Genomic DNA, 18,356 nt, shown 5'->3' with positions numbered 1-18,356 from the left:
AAATCTCCAGGAATTTCATATTTAATTTTTATGAAATATTCATCACCGCACACTCGTAGTGCGGTAGTCACTTCACAAGTATAAGTGCTTATAAGATATGGGGGGCAAGGGCCGAGGTTTAAGTCTCCAGGAAAGGAGCTTCACAAACATATACTATTAGTTGGGTTACTGGATCAATAGTGGTCAAATCATAGGGCAAATAAAAAATTTAAAAAAAAAAGTATGAAAAATCATAACATAAATATGTAAATATTTTATAAAAAAAATTTAAATTACTAATAATTAAAATCAAAGTTTAAAAACCAAGCATCTAATACAATTCAAACTCAAGATTTTATAAGTTAATAACTACACCCAAAAGAACTAATGGTTGAAAATATTAAAAACTTTCTTTAAGTAATTAATTTATTTCTATTAACTATATAAAAAGAGGTAATAGGCCCATGAATAGTGTTTTTGGTTTATTCAATTGGTGAGCTGCACCTTTTCTTTTCCTTTTTTTTCTTTTTTTTTTTCCCCTTCAAATACACAATTGGTTTGAGCTTTGTTTTTGTTTTTGTTTTTTAAGGATCTTTAAAATTTTATTGTATACATGCAATGTAAGCTTACATCGTAGACATATAAAAAGTGGCAAATATTATACACATTTGAAAGGAAAAAAAAAGTGGTAAATATTATACAAATTTTGCAAATGTGTACAAAATTTTCCAATTTTTATGTGTCTATAATATAAATTTACGTTGTAAGTACAATGTAAACATAGAGATATTGTAAAAATGTTGAGTGACACATGTGTCAATTCCTTATGGATCAAAATAAAATAAAATAATAAAATATCATACCAAGATCTAACACAACTAAAAATAATAGTATCGTATTGTGAAAATGTCATGACATTTTGTTGTTATTACAATATTTTTACAACTACTGTAGTGTAAATTCTTTATAGGTCAAAATAAGATAACAAAATATTAGACTAAGATCCACTAAGGTTGAAAATAGAGGTATTGTGGAAACTTTGTAATATTTTGTTGAATTCATGGACTTTTTTTTTTTTTGGTTTAGTCAAATTTAGTAATCTATATATAAAAAGAGTGAATGGGAAAAGCTACCATAGCTTCACTACAGTAGTTTTGACTTGTTTAATTTTCATTGTTTAGCTGGCCACTTTTTTTTTTTTTTTGTGAATGCGTAAATCTGCAATAGATTTACTACATTATTTTTTGTTTGTCCAATTTGCGCTTTTTCACATTATAATAAAATATTAAACAAAAAATTGGCACAATATTTCCACAATTGTTAAGGTGTTAATTCCTTATAGGTCTAAATTAAATGATAAAATATCATACTAGAACCAACCACAACTAAAAATAAAGTTATTGTGAAAAAAGAAGTGTTATATCCATAATATTTTTCACAATACTTTCATAACAAATTATAGGTGGTAAATTGTTCTGGGTTATAATTTAAACTTACCATTGAAACAACTTTTTTGCCCACCAATAACAACATGTAACAACCTACTACTTATGATTTGTTGTGGAAAATGTCGTAGACATAGCATTTTTTGTGAAAATGTTAAGACATCTTATTTTCGTCGCAATATTTTCAAAACTGTTGAGCTGTCAATTTTTTACAAGTCAAAATAAAATATAACAAAATTATAAAGGTATTATAAAAATGTTATGCCATTATGTTGTGTTTTTAGAAATTTTTTGTTGGTTTAGTCAATTTTGTTGAGCCAAAATTCACTGTTTCACATACAATTTTCTTGGGTTGAATTTTTGTATTTTTTTTCTTTGTGCACCATTTTTAAGTAAAACCATATAGTTTTACGCACAAAAACAAAAACAAAAACTTAGCATAAAAACACTTTTTATCCTTTATGTTTAGGGTAGTTTACAATTCCTTCTTAAACTTTAAATTCAAGCAATTTTTCCCTTAATATTTTGGAAAATAGCAAATATGTTATATTGTTATTCTCTTAGCTAAACCCTAATGAAAGCTTATAATTTTTAAAATATTTTATTGTGTAATGTCTAAAATACTCCCACTAAATTTTAACATCTCAAAAATTTTCTTCACATATTTTGAGTTTTAGATAATAGTAATTCTTGGAAAGTTGGAATGATGATATATGGTGTTTTATTTTTATCTAAGAACATTGATTTTCTAGATTGAAATTTTCAAAACTTATAATTTATCTAATAGAAAATTCGATGACACATGACTTCTGTTGTTTATTATTTTTTTTTATAGCAAAACTTAGTTGTTTATTGTTGGAAGATGATGATATTCATTATTATTCTTAGAAGTTTTTAGTAAGTTGATATATTAACTTTAGTAAATAGGTACTAAAAAATTGTTATAGTAAAATAGATATTTATATGTTAAATAGCTAATCAAAATTCTTATAAGAATGAGATTAATGTTTTATGACAAAATGATCAAAATTCTTAAAATTAATTCCTCTTTTAATTAATGTAAATATTTATATACTTTAAAGATTAAATGATTTATATCTTCTTTTTTTGTGATACGGATAAAATCTAAAATTGACTTTAATCATTGTTCTTTTTTCACGGCAAGCAAGTGTCTTCCACATGCTGCCATAACTAGTTCAAACAATATAAGTGTTGAATGAAAGTTTTAATTGAATCCAATTTTATTTTAAAAAAATAAAAGTGTTGAATGTGAGTTACATTATTGTAAAATCAGTGCTTTGTTGAATTTTTATTTTTTTTTTATTTTTTTTTTTTGATAGCAGTGCTTTGTTGAGTTTGTTCCGTCCACAACTGCGATTCAGCCCATATAATATGATAATTACCCCAAAAAACTTAAAAATGGTCCAGTTATTTTTTTAACAAAACTTAAATCTGAAAGAATGGTATTTTTTTTAATAAAACTTTATATCTGCAAGATAAAGTATCGTGTAATTTTTTTAACAATACTTTATATATGAAAGATAAAGTACCGTGTATTTATTAACAAAATTTTATATCTAAAGATGAAGTACCGCGAAATTTTTTAACAATACTTTAGATCTGAAAGATAAAGTACCGTGGTGTTTTTTTTTTAAACTTTATATCTGCAAGGTCAAGTACCGTGTAATTTTCATACACCCACATAATCTCTCGTTCTCACTGACTCTCGGTCTCTCTTCTCTCTCAAGTCTCTCGGTCTCTCTCTTTCACGCTCTGTCAGTGTCTCATTTATTGCTTCTTTCTACTTAAAATTAATGGACCCTTCCCTTTTCTTCTTCTCCTCTGAGTTTTTCTACATCTAATTGAATGAGGTTGTTTTGTTTATACCATAAATTCTTGGTTTTTAAACATTCTTAATAGCCCACATTATAACTAGGATAGTTAGCAGCAAAAACGCCACAAAAATAAATTAAAAGATTATCAGTGACATTGTTTTATTTCACTTTTCTACTTATAGCTGGTTGAAGAAAAGATGGAGTAGGAGTTAAGAATTTTGAAAGCAACAATGACCATTAGATTGGCTTCACACAGGACTATATTGATGTGAATTATTTTATTAGTCGAGTTGAAGGGCATTCCTCTACATCAGTTTGGAGGATAACTTTGCCTATTAAAAATTTGCCTTCATTTTTAAATTGTTGAATAAGTCCAAATTAATAGGACAATTTTATCTTTAGGGATGCGAAAAGAACAAAACTGATCCTACAGTGACCATTGAATGCTGTAGTTTGGAATCTTTGGACGATACCTCCTCTTCCCAAGAGAAATAGGATAAGTTGATGTGTTAAGTGATTATTAGTAAATAAAAAAGTAAAATTAATGGTGAATTTAGATAAAAACCAATAAAAGGTTGACCACATCAATACTTTGTGAAAAATGTTGTAAAATAGTTTGTACTTGTAGCAATACTCTAAAATCAAAGAGGGTAGAATTTTCTTCTCTGAAAGTACTGGCATTTAATATTTACTGATGATTATTAAACATTATTTTTGGTTTGTCCAATTCGCGTCATTTCACATTATAATAAAATATTAAACAACAAATTGGCACAATATTTCTACAATTGTTGAGATGTTAATTCTTTATAAGTAGAAATTAAATGATAAAATATCATATTAGAACCAACCACAACTAAAAATAAAGTTATTATGAAAAAAAAGTGTTATATCCACAATATTTTTCACAATACTTTAATTACAAATTATAGGTAGTATATTGTTTTTGGTTCTAATTTAAACTTACCAATGAAACAACTTTTTTGCCTGCCAATAACAACCCATAACAATCTACTACTTATGATTTTTTGTGAAAATGCGAAGACATCTTGTTTTCGTCACAATATTTTCAAAACTATTGAGCTGTCAATTCTTTACAATTCAAAATAAAATATAAAAAAATTATAAAGGTAATATAAAATGTTGTGCCATTATGTTGTGTTTTAGAAATTTTTTGTTGGTTTAGTTAGCTTTGTTGAGCCAAAATTCACTGTTTCACATACAATTTTCTTAGGTTGACTTTTTGAATTTTTTTTTCTTTGCGCACCATTTTTAAGTTAAACCACATAGTTTTACACATAAAAACAAAAACAAAAACTTAGCATAAAAAAAAAACTTTTCATCCTTTATGTTTGAGGTAGTTTACAATTTCTTCTTAAATTTTAAATTCTAGCAATTTTTCCCTTTATATTTTGGAAAATAGCAAATATATATTGTTATTCTCTCAGCTAAACCCTAATAAAAGCTTATGATTCTTAAAATATTTTATTGTGTAATGTTTAGAATACTCCCACTAAATTTTAACATCTAAAAAAAAATTCACATATTTTGAGTTTAAGATAGTAGTAATTCTTGAAAATTTGGAAGGATGATATAAGGTGTTTTATTTTTGTTGGACTATGAGCTGTGCCGTTTTACCTCAAAATCAATAGGTGATGAAGAAGACACACTCAAATCTTTTATGACATTCGACATCACGCCACACAAGCCTATTTTTAGAGTGGTTGTAGAGAGTCAAATTATAGTCCCCCCAACAATCCCTCCCTCACAATGATACTCCCGTGACTCGAAACCATGACCTTGACTCTGATACCATTTGTCAGACCGTGAGCTGTGCTATTCTACCTCGAAACCAATTGATGATGAGGAAGACACACTCAAATATTTTATAGCATTCGACATCACGCCACTCGGGCCTGTTTTTAGAGTGGTTGTAGGGAGTCAAATTATGGTCTCCCCAACAATTTTTATCTAAAGAACATTGATTTTTTTCGTTTAAATTTTCGAAACTTATAATTTATCTAATGGAAAATTCGATGACACATGCCTTTTGTTATTTTTTTTTTTTTTCTTAGCAAAACTCAGTTGTTCATTGTTAGAAGATGATGATATTCATTATCATTCTTAAAAGTTTTTAGTGAGTGAATATATTAAATTTAGCAAATAGGTACTAAAAAACTATTATAGTAAAATAGATATTTATATGTTTAATAGCTACCCTATAACTTTGTGGTTAATCGAAATTCTTATACGAATGAGATTAACTTTTTATAACATAATTATCAAAATTCTTTAAATTAATGTCTCTTTTAAATAATGTAAATCTTTATCTACTTTAAAAATTAAATGGTTTATATCTTTTTTTTTTATACAAATAAAATCTAAAATTGACCTTAATCATTGTTCTTTTTTCACAGTAAGCATGTGCTGCCATAACTAGTTATATATATAAGTTGTACTTTTACCAGATTAAATAGAAAAACACCCCTAGTATTTGGGCTAAATCCAAACACTACCAATTATTTTCAAAAATATTCAATTTGTTCCTTAAGTATAAATCATATTTAATATTGTTGGTGTTTTTTTTTTTTTTTGGAAAAACTTAGATACAGTACTTAAGTGTTGTTTTTTAAGTTTTCTCCTTAAAATTCTGTCATGTGGGATAAAAATGCATTTTTTAGTTAAGTAGTTATATGGTTGAATCTTAACAGGAGAACCAAAAGAACAGCACTTAAAATGCGGTACTTAAGTTTTGTCTTTATATATATATATATATATATATATATATGTAAGGACCAAATTTGGCTCCCTAGCCCAAATGATGAATGAACCTAGACCCAAAAAGCCCAATACAATGAATTTCTAGAGAGTGAGTTGGAAAACTAGATTTTAATAAATCAGACAACAAATAAGGTGGGTTCAAATGACAAGAAAATGAAAACAGTCTGGTTTAATTTAAAGAAAATCGTCCTCGGCACAGTCCAAGGAGATCAATTATTATATTTCTCTCAAGTTTGATTACAAGTTCAACTCTTGATTGCTACAGTGTTTTTCTCTTAATTTTTTGATCCCCTCTCCATGGAGGATCTCTTATATTATATAGTTCCCTTTAGACGATCTTGGCCCTCCACTTGTTGATCATCTAAGCCACTACTTGAATGTTTATCCCATTGGTCACCCTTTAGGCCCTCTGTGAGTTGGGGTAGTCAAGGCAGCACTGTTCAGGGATCTTCTCCACATTAATGCAGCCAGAAAGTTAGCTGCAAAGCATTTAATGCGATGGTAGCAGTTTTCCCTTGAGATATTTCATGACCTCCCTCTGTCTTGTTCCTTCTGGATACTTATCCTCATCAATGAAATTGTCCGGAACGTTGCTCCTGGTGTCAGACCACACATTATGACCTCTGCTCTACTCAGTTGAGAAAGTATTCCTCCTCAGATAGCCTTCTCGGATGATCATAATTAGACTTCACCTCTTTACTTACCAACACAAATTCTTAGGAAGGTGTTTACCCATCCTCGGACTACTTAATGTCCTCGGATTGGGCCCCTAACTCAATATATATATATATATATATATGCATTCCTGGGCCTATCACCCCTACAAAATATATATATATATATATATATATAAACCAAAAATTGATTTGTGGTTAGGTTACTAGTTGTGCTGCTCCTTTCATCATGATTTCCACCCTCACAAGCTAGTTTTAATAGTGGGCTAAAATCGAATCTTCTTATTAAAGAACTTGAATTCCTTTACATATGTAAGTAGTTGGTCTTAAATTCTTAATTGCATTGTGAATTCGTGACAATTATATGCACAAGTCACGAGATGGTATTAGGGTGGTAAATAGTTGAGAGATAGCATCCAAGGAATAAGCAGAAGAAAGTAGAGGAGTTGGAAACGTAGGATAACTTTGAAAAGGTGTTATATTTTCTTAGTTACATATGCCTAGCATAGGAGTTTGCTTCAAACTTTATCTTTTCTTATATATTTTATTGAAGACTCTTAACTCTTAAGGGCCTGAATGTCAGTACATTTCAAGATTCTTGCACATATTATCAGTGAATGTGATAAAATTACTATTTGGCTAAATGGTAAATACCGAGTACTATTTGGCTAAATTACTAGGCGCGAGAGCAATAATACACAATTTGCTAAATATTCCACAATATTGTATTATGGAAAAATATTATTATATATGCTTACTGGGAAAAATGGGCTTTTGCCCTTATTTAAAAAAAAATATAGCATAATGTTTCTATTTTGAAACTATTAAGTATCGTGTCTCTATTTTGAAAGTCAATTTTTAAAAAATCAAGTTACAATTTTTAAGTGAAACTCGACTTTAGCAAAGTCAAGTTTCACTTAAAAATTTTCATATAACTTGATTTTGAGGATATCAAATTTTATACAAAACTCGATTTTGTCAAAATTGAGTTTCAAAAACAAGGACATCTTGCTAAATAGTTTCAAAATAAGAACATTGTACTAGACTTTTAAAAAAATAAGGGCAAAAGTCCATTTTCCCCACGCTTACTATTGCACATTCTATACATACTCTTTAGAAATCTATATTTATATAACATCTAAAAATTAAGCATATAATATAATTTATTGTCTTGTTGAGCAACATCAGCGTAGCATTTTGGTCCAGTTTGGTCTATTTCAATCCAATTCGATCTATTTTAGTTCACTTCGGTCCATTCAGTCTAGTTTGGTTCACTTTGGTCCAATTTAGTCGACTTCGGCCCATTCAATCCATTTAGTTTATTTCGGTCCAATTTGGTTAATTTCAATCAGTTTCAGTCCATATACACACTTATATATTATTCTTTTCCATGTAAAGATTTTTTAATAAGTACATAAAATGTAAAATTATTCTAGGTATAAATTTGCTTACAAAAAAAAAATTATTCTACATATATATGATAGTGTTAGTTTTTTTTTAAGCTTGTAGTTATGTGCTTTTTAGAGTTAAAGTAATTACATACAATTTATAATTGATACACACATCTATAAGTACAACACCCACCCCCCCCCCCCCCCCCAAAAAAAAAAAAAAAAAAAGAAGAAGAAGATCTTCTAGCTCCAAAATATGAAATACTCAAATAATGAAGATAGTAGTAGGTATTTATTGGGTCTTTAGCAGTTGAGCACAACAAATGGTGTATGTGTATGTGTATATGATTGGCTTGTTTCCAAAATTTGGTTGGCACATGGCAGATAACGATATTTTAACCTGAATATTGGGTTACACTTGCACTGAACACTGATCTGAGTGCAGACTATAAAATTTCTCTGTCAATAAGGGAGTTTGGCAATGCAATGCTTGACTGTCTTGTTATATGTTAGGTGCTGTGGAATTTACTCCATGATGAATGGCAAAATGGCATGGAGCTCTCAGCTCTGGATTTGCATACTGGATCCCCGGAGAATAACATTTTTTCTGTAATTCGTAACCTTCAGTTGGAAGAAGAATATCTGTTCCTTAATTTGTTGCCTTTAGCTGTTGAAATTGTTTGAATATATGGTGGAAACAAAACATCAGGTGTATATGCAGAACATTTTGAACTCTAGTACTTTGTGTTTGCTTCATCTGTATTTCTTCCCTTAAAAGCGTTTTTTTTTTTAGGCAAGGATGAAGAGTATGATGTATGTATAACATTTATGAGTAATATGATAACTTTGTCTAATAATTAAACCATTAGATGTCTTTTTATCTGATATTACATATTTGAAAGAATCAGAATTTCGTTGAACAGAGATACCCTACCAATACAGACCAACAGGAAAACAGAACCACACTACTGCAGAAGCTACCTGCAGCACCAATCTGTGAACAGGCACACACTTTACGTGAACAGAACCAAACAAGTACCAGTGGACTGATTAAGTGATTATAATTCAAACTACAGATACTCAATTAACACCAGCTGGGCCTCTGTATAACAAGGCAGTATTGATCCCCCATCTACAGCAAAGAACACAGTTCAATATTGAGTCTTTCAATAACATTTGGCCTTCAATTTGTCCTTGGACATCTTTCTTAATGACTCTAATGAGTTGTTCTTTAGTGTAGAACCCCCTTGCATGGATGATAGCATTTCTTTGATTCCACAAATGGTACACAGTTGCGCACCAAGCTAACTTACTCTAACTAATCTAAAGCCTTTTCCCTTATGGTGAACCACACTCCAATCGATCAACTCCTGCTAGTTTGACTTAGGACCAGATACTAGACAAAAGCTCATGATAGAATCCCAAACTCTTTCTGATATCCCTTTCCTGTGAAGCTGTATTTAGTTTTGGTGAAGCGTTGAGATAAGGATTTAACTTTCATAAATCAATTTCAGTGGCGGGCTTTTCAGTTGTATGACCTGTCAGCAAGTTCTTCAATACCAGCGTGGCATATACTAGACTTGTTATATTATATTCCTGGGTTGAGTTTAGGATTCTTGGTTAGCCTGACATCTCTCTCACTCTAGCATTTTAGTATTTTACCCTTCCCCCAACAGCATTTTAGTATGTTCTATAAATCCCAAATAACACCATTTTGGTAATTACAAAACTTCATAAAGCAATGACAAAAATAAAATTTTGTATTTCATCTCAGATTTATTGCAAATAGAAAATAGAAGTTACAATAGACTGGCAGTCGAGTTTATCAAAAACATGTTAAAAAATGAACCGATTAGAAATTCCTAGAGTTGATATACCAAGCATAAATTAAGCCGGCTTATAGTATTTTGTTGGTACAAATGGCATTTTCGTGACTACCCCATCGTAGGCCTTTCCTCGAATCACAAACTTAACTTTGGTGCCTGCCTTGTGTGATCCAGATTTCACATACCCCATAGCTATATTCTTCTTAAGGCAAGGGCTAAATCCTCCACTGGTGACTTCCCCAATGCTTTTTCCTTTGTCATCCTGAATCTCACTGTGGCTTCTGGGAGGTGGTCCTGAAGAGAAAAATCCAACACGCCTGACAGGTGGGCCAGATTCAAGTTGCTTAAGTATCACCTCAGCACCTAGAAAACCACCTTCAGCCCTTCTTCTCTTCCCTATGGCCCATGTGAGTCCTGCCTCTACAGGAGTTACATGTTGTTCCATGTCATTACCATATAAGCAGAGCCCAGCTTCAAGTCGGAGACTGTCCCTAGCACCTAGACCAGTCAACCTTACCTTCCCTTCAGATTTCTCCAAAATTGCTTTGGCAAGATCTACTGCATTCTCTGAAGGCACAGAGATTTCAAAACCATCTTCACCGGTGTACCTGAAAATCTCATAAGAGAGACAAAAGGATAATCATCTATCTTTCATGCAACCTTATGCTCTCAATAACAATGTTTTGTTATGATTTCTGGATGGATAGGTACAAAACAAAACTTAATCATGCTTCATTCATCTTCTCATTCAATAGAGAAATGCATAAAAGCCCAGTAACTAATCACTGTGGGACTAAATCGATAGACAAATTGTCAATAGAGAAAAGAAATTGAAAAAGAAACATATACCCTGTCCTAGTTAGAAAGCAATGTGCTCCATTGATATCCAAGATATGGAACTCCCCAAAGTAAATCTTGCTCAAGTCCTGTTTTGTCAAGTGCTGAAGAGTTGGAGCAGCTAGAGGACCCTGCACCATAGAAATCAAAGAGAACTCTTTTTTCACTTAATGGAAAAATAAACCAACTAAACAATCACTATCTTTCAATCAAAGTAAAACCATAAGCCCTCTTCTTTCTCATAATCATAGCAATATGGTTTAAATGGCTCATACACAAATATAATTCATGTTTCAATTGAACTTAAAACCCAGTATCTCTTAGTTGTAATGATAATGACTTTCCAGAAAATATTCATATTTTGATATAAGTTTCATCTTTCAATTCAACATCAACCCCACTATCTTTCAGCTCTACTATTTATGATATTGTTGTAGGAGAATTTTAATTTTTATATAATTAAGGAGAAACGAAAAAAGGAAAAGAACAAGAAGGAACAAAGGAAAAACACAATTTATGGAGTACTCTTAATGTCAATAATCTGTCATAACATTTGAGCAGGCCAAATCATGTTATAAGAAGTCAACCCATGTAATATGGATAACTACATATTAGGGAGAAAAGAAAATAAGTCCTTACAGCTTCCTTATATACTATATATAGACATACATAAGAACAAATTTGAGCAGCTGAAGAAACAAAAAGCATTAAGCTTGTAGCAGTTAACATGCATATTCCAAGGCAAAAATTTAAGACATAGGAGAACATGGAATGAGGAATCTAGCATTGACCTGGAGAGCTAGAAGAGACCTCTCATCATGTATGTGCCATGAGACATCCCCACCTTTAGCCTTAAATGCCTTCATATGCTCTTCAATGTGAGCCAGATCCTTATCCCTACACCCTGCATTGACGACCAGGTATATGTGATCATCCTTCACCTTTGTAATCACTGAATCATCAATTGCTCCTCCCTTTTCATTTGTAAAGACAGTTAGCGTCCCAGCTCCGGGGGCTAACCCAGCAACATCAGCAATGACAAGCTTTTCAAGAAAAGGTACACAGTCCTTCCCCTTGAGGCTCAACCCGCACATATGGGAGACATCAAAAAGGCTACCATTCTGCCTACAATTTAGAGTAGAATCCATGATTGAGTCCTTGTACTGGATGGGCATGCTCCATCCAGCAAATGGCACCATCTTCCCACCATGAGCAACATGGAAGTCATGAAGAACTGTCTTTTTGAGCTCTGCTTCTGAAGCAAAGTATCGACGAGCTACAGTCTTCTTATCAGACTGAGCAAGACGGCGGGTTATTGATTGCCCAAGTTGCCACAAACCAGCCCCTCTCATCCTTTTAGCAGAAAATACCTGATCAGAGGAAATTGAGGAAGTTTCAGATAACAAAATAGAATAATCCAAATAGTCTCTAACAAAGCACCAATGGCTTCTCATTGCCAGCATAACTCATAGTAGCACCTTCATTAAAACAAATGCGCAAAAAATTTATACTGAATAAATAAAGAGATTATTATCCCTATAATTCATGAAAAACAATATTCACCATATGCCAACTTTTCACTTGTTACTTTTACAAAAATGAGCTACCAATGAGTTCTGGAAATAAAAATGAAACTTGTCAAAAATTCCTAAAGGGTATTTTTGTAGAAACTAAATCAATCTATTGCCAATGCAAAAAATAATTAAAAAATCCGTGAAGTGAAGGCCATGGGGTTTGTGGATCCAGTGAGTTGTGTGTGTGATTTTGGGATGAAGTGGGTTATGCGTGTATGAAGATTGAATGAGAGTTCTTTCACACAATTCAATTCTATCTACAACATTGTAAGAGTAAGCAACCAATGAACAAAATATAACAACATTGAAGCAGAGATCAATGGTTAATAAATAAACCCATTACATATATGATGATTTCAAATAAACAAATAATGAGAAAAGAGAGGAAGAGGGCACTTACAGATATTGGTTTTCTTCTTCTTTGTTCTGAGCTGTTTTAAGAACAAGCAAATATGAGAGAGATCCAAAAAAGCATATCTACACGAAATAAAAAGAAGTCTGCCTTCTATATATATATATACTCTGTGTTTATCTGATATACTATTTGTTAAATTAATTAAATAAATGGGAATTTATAAATTAAAAAAAAATGTTGGTTGTTGGGTATGTGGTGGGTAAAAGAAAAGGATTTCTGTTCTTCCAAAACCTCATCGTTAGTTAGTGGTAGTGGTTCTACAAGAAGACTACACCTCATCTCACTCTTTCCCTCCTCTCTCTCTTTAAAATGTCACTTAGATGTCCTATGTTTTATGTGTACAAGGGTATCTGCGAGTTCCATTTAACTCAACTGGTAAAATTTGTTAGCCTCTAATAAAAGATCTGGGTGAATTCAAACTTGCAAAAACTAATTAGTATCTTGATCAAATGATAATCATAGGTTGAAATTCTATCTTATCTATAAACAAAACTCTTATGCCTAGAAGCAAGAAATGGAAATCATTAAAAAACTTGAAAGCAACAACGTAGTAGTAAAATAATAGACGTGCCAAATAATTTCCAAGACCAAAAATTAAAGGTTCAATTTTGATTCAAAAGCAATAATATTTGGGACCATTCAAAAGATTGGTGGCTTCAGTATGTTCCACACCCTTACAAGATTCTTCATCATACACTATTACTCTATTCTTCATAGTGCTCTTTCTTCTTCTTCTCTCTCTCTCTAAAAACCTTGTCTTGGGTGCATTTCTCTCCCAAATGAGCTTATCTAAACCCTGAAACGGCAAGACATATTCACATTGTTTTCTGTTTTTTTTTTTTTTTTTTTTTTTTAAAATATAATATACTGATGTGTTTTATTTTGGGAGGTGGGTTTGGAATAACAATATGATTTGAGCTTAGTATTAAGAATGGTGATCAAAATTATGAGCTAAAAACTGGGCTGTTGTTAATGTTGTTATCAGTGATGATATGGGTGTTTTGTTTTTCTCAAGTCCTGAAAAAAAGTTCGAGGAAGAAAAAAAAAAAAAACCGAGTGCAAGGTGCAAACAGGAATATGACGACTTTTGACTGCATACTTTTACTGTATGTGTGATTAGCGTTGGTCCAAATGACAAATAAGCTGTGTGTGTTCTTGGATAATTTGTTTTGAATTGGGAATATAGAATCATAGGAATATGATGACTTTTGACTGCATACTTTTAGTTTTTCTGTTTCTAGTTGCCAACTAAGTTGAGGAATTAAGAAGAGAAAGGGATTGAAGTTTTATCTAAGCAAACTAAAAAAGAAAAAAACAACTTTTTTTATTGGAAATTAATTGCATAAGATGTAATCAAGTGGATTAGTTTGATTTTTGTGAACTGGGTCTGCAGAGGCCTTTGTTCCTTTCTCCCTTCACTTCACTTGTATTTTAAGTTAATTTACGTTAAGAGAGTCCAAAAGGAGTTGAATGACACACTTTGGATCACAATTGTAGGATAGTTGTAGCAATTTTTCTCATAACGGAATTCCGTACTTTTTGGGATACTGATATATTCCCTGTACTCATTTTGGTGTTTGCTTATCTCTATTTTTTTTTTTCCTTTTAAAGGTGATATTATCATGGTTCAATCATGCTGATGGCGTATGCTCCGGGAGCTTTAACAAAGTGCCAGATATATCTAGACTCCAATACATTGCATGAAGCATCTCAGTGCAAGATTACACATGTGAATTCCTTGATTAATACTTCAACCTGTCCCAACCTATTAAGGAACCCTTGTAGTAATATACTGCATAATTCCTCATTTTCTTGGAAAGGCCGTAATCAACTTACAAGACATCATGTTTTGCATCACACTGCTTCAAAGAGATGGCTGGTACATGGTGTTGCAACTGCTGGTTGAACTAATACATTTTTACTCAATTTTTGGGGTTGTAATTCAGTGCTTGATATATTTACTGTCCTATGCATCATAGTGCCGGTTGCATGATTCCATTCCTGCAGATGATTGAGTACCGTTCATCACGCAACATAGCAATCAGTTTGTTTAAGCGATTCAAGAATGCTGTTGAGCGGGGAGGAGGTGACAACCTAAAAGTACATACTTTGGTTGCTTGAACCATTACTTACAACATCAGTCCTATAATCTAGTTCAAATAACACATTTAGCTACTTGGACCAGGAGTTCATAAGTGCTGGGGTGAATGCATATGCACTGGGATGTACTGATGAAGGATTACGGAAAGAACTTAATGATATGAGGGAATATGGTGTTGAAATTGAAGCAATGCAAAGTTATGGCGGAACCACCAGTTTGAAATCCAAGATTATTTTGGAGGAGGTAAGTCACTTCTTCCTAGTGAACTTGAAATATTTGTCAAAGCATGGCTCTTGAGCTTAATTACTGTCACAGGATATGTTATTGTCCCAAAAATTATGGTTATGAAGTTCTTAAGAACTTTGTTCAATTTCGTTTGAAGCAAAGAGGTTCATCTTTGTAGACTGTGGGTTATAGAAGTATGTCATTTTTAAATTTAATCATGATATAGTATTCTAGATGCAAACTCCACCCTTTGTGATGAAAAGGCAACATTTGTTACGATTATTTAGGTGGTCACTAAATCTGCTGAATGGTTTTGGAATTGGAATCTCATTTTTCTAATTCACAATGCAGGTTGATGAGTGCATTCTCTGGTTGAGCATTATATTCATCACCGTCTTGTGTACACCACAACCTACTATTGTTAGATGGTCGTCTACACCTCCGGTGTCAGATAACATGAGGTTTCTGTGGAAAGGCTTTTGTGCTGTTATAGCAAATGCATACTTTGTGAGGGGAATGGCATGGTGTGTTGCTTTTAGCATATTTCATTTCCTCTTTTAGTTGCACGAATATTATCAAGCATTCTTGTATTGTTGTATTTAGGCAGGGAGCTTTCTAAAATGGATGGAGCACCAAGCCAATGAAATTCTATATTACTATTTCTCTTAGATATGATAATGCTTATTACCTGCCAATTATTTACATTGTTATTACTCTTGCACTTAAACCAGCATCTTTAATATTTTGTGTGCACCAGTGCATGTAATTTGTAACTTTGCTCATTACCTCAATATGTGAATATACTTGTTTAATTCCTCTTGGTATTTTTAATCTGCTTTCAAGCAATATTGGCTGATGTATAATGTTAAAATCCTTGGTGGAGGCACAACATTTAGTTAATTCTTTCATATGTTCAATGAAGGCTTCCGGTAAAGACTCTTCAACTAGAGCAAATGGCAGTGGTAGGTAGAGCTGAGAAGCCATCTATTGTTGCTAGCCGAATGCGATTAGTGTTTACCACACTTGAGGTTAGCTATCTGTATCTCATTTTTCTAATAACTGGAGAAGATCAATGATGACATAACTAAGGTCTACTGTCTTTAATGATTTAGCATAAGAAGAAACATCAATGCATTAGACTCTGTATGTTACCGATCTATCCTCTCTGTTAATTAATTGGTTTATGTTAAAAGTTACTTTGCGGAGTATTATGATCCTTGCTCCAACCATTTGTGTTGATGACATTAAATTAGGTTCTCCACTCAAATGTGATAATAGATCAACCGCACAAGTGAAAGAACATTTCTCTTTGGTGTCCCAAAATAATGTTTGTGGGATTTTTTTTTTAAATGGATATATTGAATGTTTGTTTGATGAATTGACGGGTTGTGCAGGTGGTGAGTCCACATTGGCCTAAAGCATAGTGCTCCAGTATAGAGAAAATTCCATTTTCATAGAATCTGATGTTGGGCTTCTAGTTCCATTTGAAGTCGCAAATTAGTCTATAAGAATTTTCAGCCCAAGAAGGGGAAAGATGTAACATAACATTCAACATATAAATTATCATGTAAAAGTTTTATTGTAGACTTAGTTTTATTATTATTATTATTATTATTGAACAAGATGGAGAATGAGTTTTTGAGTGATTGTTTAATTGTGAATAAAGAAAAAGCGATTGTCAAACAAATTAGTTTAGCATAAATTATGAATGACTTTAATACACACAACTTTGTTGACTTAAAATTAATTTACAAAATAAAACACTTTTTAGACATAACAGTTCAGCCCCAACTTGAAAAAAATTTCTGGATCTGTCACTCTGTGTGAGTGTGACCTACCTGAAGCTCCCACTGCTCACGCTTACAAAGGTTTATGGGTTGGCTCTGTATTGGGAATCAGTAAGCGGGATTGCTCGGCCAAGTCGGTCTCTAACATTGGTTCATGTACTCCAAAGGAAGAAGGAAGGGTCTTGAATGCTAGTTTTTACATGAGGTATTCCACTCAAAAGTTTTATTATAACTCAAGTGATCTAGTGGGAGGAGATAATCATGGTGAGTTTTAGTCTAGGATGCACGGACACTTTATTTGAGGTGCCGTACTCATGTCGTAACGGCGTTCAATTTATATTATGTTATAATTTCTCAAAAATTGCTCTTGTCGTGGTATTGTACCCGTACCCGAACCTATACCCATGTCCGTGCATCCTAGGTTTTAGTTTACTATTTTTTTTAACTCATTAAAACAATTAGTCTTATGATGTAAAACAAACCGTCATAGCCTTCCTGGACATTCACGTGTGCCTGAAAATCGTTGCACAAGGCAAAAAAACACTAGTAGAAATCATGGGCCTCGAAGTCGAAATCGCATGAAATTTGGTAGGCTAAAGCGAAATGACCTTCTGAGTAATAGTCATGGTTTTGCCACAAAGTACTCCCTGAAAATGACGAATTCCTTCATTAGGCCCAGAAAACTATGATTTTACCATATATAGTAATTTTTGTTTAGTTAATAACTTTTTGCTCAAAAGTCAAAATAAGGTCTCGCTTATTTTGGGACGACCCTTAAGGTCAGTAGTTTATGATTTTGCATTTAACTCAATTTTTCTATTTTTGGTAAATTTTGGTATTTTGTTACTTAGGGTCCGTTTGAATACAACTTATTTTGCTGAAAACTGAAAACACTGTAGTAAAATAATTTTTAAATGTGTGAATAGTGCCGTAGGACCCATTTTTAATATTTTTTCTGAATAAAGTGGTTGTGGGTCCCGTGAACAGTGCATAATGTCTTTTGAACAGTGTAATCCGCGTGCATCAAAAAAAAAAAAAAAATGCCAGACGTAGACGCTGGCTTTTCATCTAAATCCAAACATATACTTAATCGTGTAATTAATGTGAATTAGGGTTTTAGACATTTTTGTTTTGTAGCTATCAAAGGCAGAATAGACTATTATCAATGAACACAGACGTTTTGTCAAATTTTCTTTCTTGGTGGATTCCAGTTTATCATATTGTAGATTCAAGGAACATCTCGTGGATTCGAGGTTTACTACCCAGAAGCTAACAATTTAATTTCTGTCCATCAAAGAGAGCATCGAGTGTGGTTTCTTTACTATTTCCTTTAAGTTCGTCAATGAGTTGTGTTGGAATTGTGTTTGAACTCTAGAGTGGAGAATTTGGCCTTCAATCTTCCTTTAAAAATTTTGAGAAGCTCTTCATCTAGAATTTTCTATGAACGTATATCAAATTGGTAATTGCATAATCACTTTGTTGTTCT

General features: G+C 32.2%; 2 protein-coding genes across 3 annotated transcripts; one reads left to right on the top strand and one right to left on the bottom strand.

The window, feature by feature from the left end:
* Positions 1-9,847: 9,847 nt before the first annotated feature.
* LOC115977525 (aminomethyltransferase, mitochondrial-like) lies at positions 9,848-12,984 on the bottom strand. The gene is made up of 4 exons (XM_031099414.1): positions 12,743-12,984; positions 11,560-12,138; positions 10,781-10,899; positions 9,848-10,539 (listed from the first exon to the last, which is right to left on the bottom strand). The coding sequence occupies exons 2-4, from the start codon at positions 12,118-12,120 to the stop codon at positions 9,993-9,995; spliced, it is 1,227 nt and encodes a 408-aa protein (XP_030955274.1). The 5' UTR covers positions 12,121-12,138; positions 12,743-12,984; the 3' UTR covers positions 9,848-9,992.
* Positions 12,985-13,399: 415 nt separating this feature from the next.
* On the top strand, positions 13,400-16,667 carry LOC115977526. 2 transcript variants are annotated; one of them, XM_031099415.1, is made up of 7 exons: positions 13,400-13,561; positions 14,369-14,636; positions 14,765-14,857; positions 14,943-15,101; positions 15,435-15,607; positions 16,006-16,111; positions 16,478-16,667. In XM_031099415.1, the coding sequence occupies exons 2-7, from the start codon at positions 14,391-14,393 to the stop codon at positions 16,505-16,507; spliced, it is 807 nt and encodes a 268-aa protein (XP_030955275.1). In that variant the 5' UTR covers positions 13,400-13,561; positions 14,369-14,390; the 3' UTR covers positions 16,508-16,667. The 2 variants fall into 2 exon arrangements, with proteins under 2 accessions (XP_030955275.1, XP_030955276.1); XM_031099416.1 differs by lacking the exon at positions 13,400-13,561 and having other exon boundaries at positions 14,506-14,636; positions 14,737-14,857.
* Positions 16,668-18,356: the final 1,689 nt, after the last annotated feature.

Source organism: Quercus lobata, chromosome 2, assembly GCF_001633185.2.
Source record: "Quercus lobata isolate SW786 chromosome 2, ValleyOak3.0 Primary Assembly, whole genome shotgun sequence".
Lineage (NCBI taxonomy): Eukaryota > Viridiplantae > Streptophyta > Magnoliopsida > Fagales > Fagaceae > Quercus > Quercus lobata.
The sequence above is the reverse complement of the archived record's forward strand: the minus strand, read 5'-3'. Positions and strand labels throughout refer to the sequence as shown.

Coding starts and splice junctions, on each gene's coding strand:
- LOC115977526 (XM_031099415.1), top strand. CDS start 14,391: ATGCTGATGGCGTATGCTCCGGGAGCTTTAACAAAGTGCCAGATATAT. Junction 14,637..14,764: donor CTGCTTCAAAGAGATGGCTG/GTACATGGTGTT, acceptor CCATTCCTGCAG/ATGATTGAGTACCGTTCATC. Junction 14,858..14,942: donor GAGGAGGTGACAACCTAAAA/GTACATACTTTG, acceptor TACTTGGACCAG/GAGTTCATAAGTGCTGGGGT.
- LOC115977525 (XM_031099414.1), bottom strand. CDS start 12,120: ATGAGAGGGGCTGGTTTGTGGCAACTTGGGCAATCAATAACCCGCCGT. Junction 10,900..11,559: donor GGTCTCTTCTAGCTCTCCAG/GTCAATGCTAGA, acceptor TCTATGGTGCAG/GGTCCTCTAGCTGCTCCAAC. Junction 10,540..10,780: donor TGCTTTCTAACTAGGACAGG/GTATATGTTTCT, acceptor TGAGATTTTCAG/GTACACCGGTGAAGATGGTT.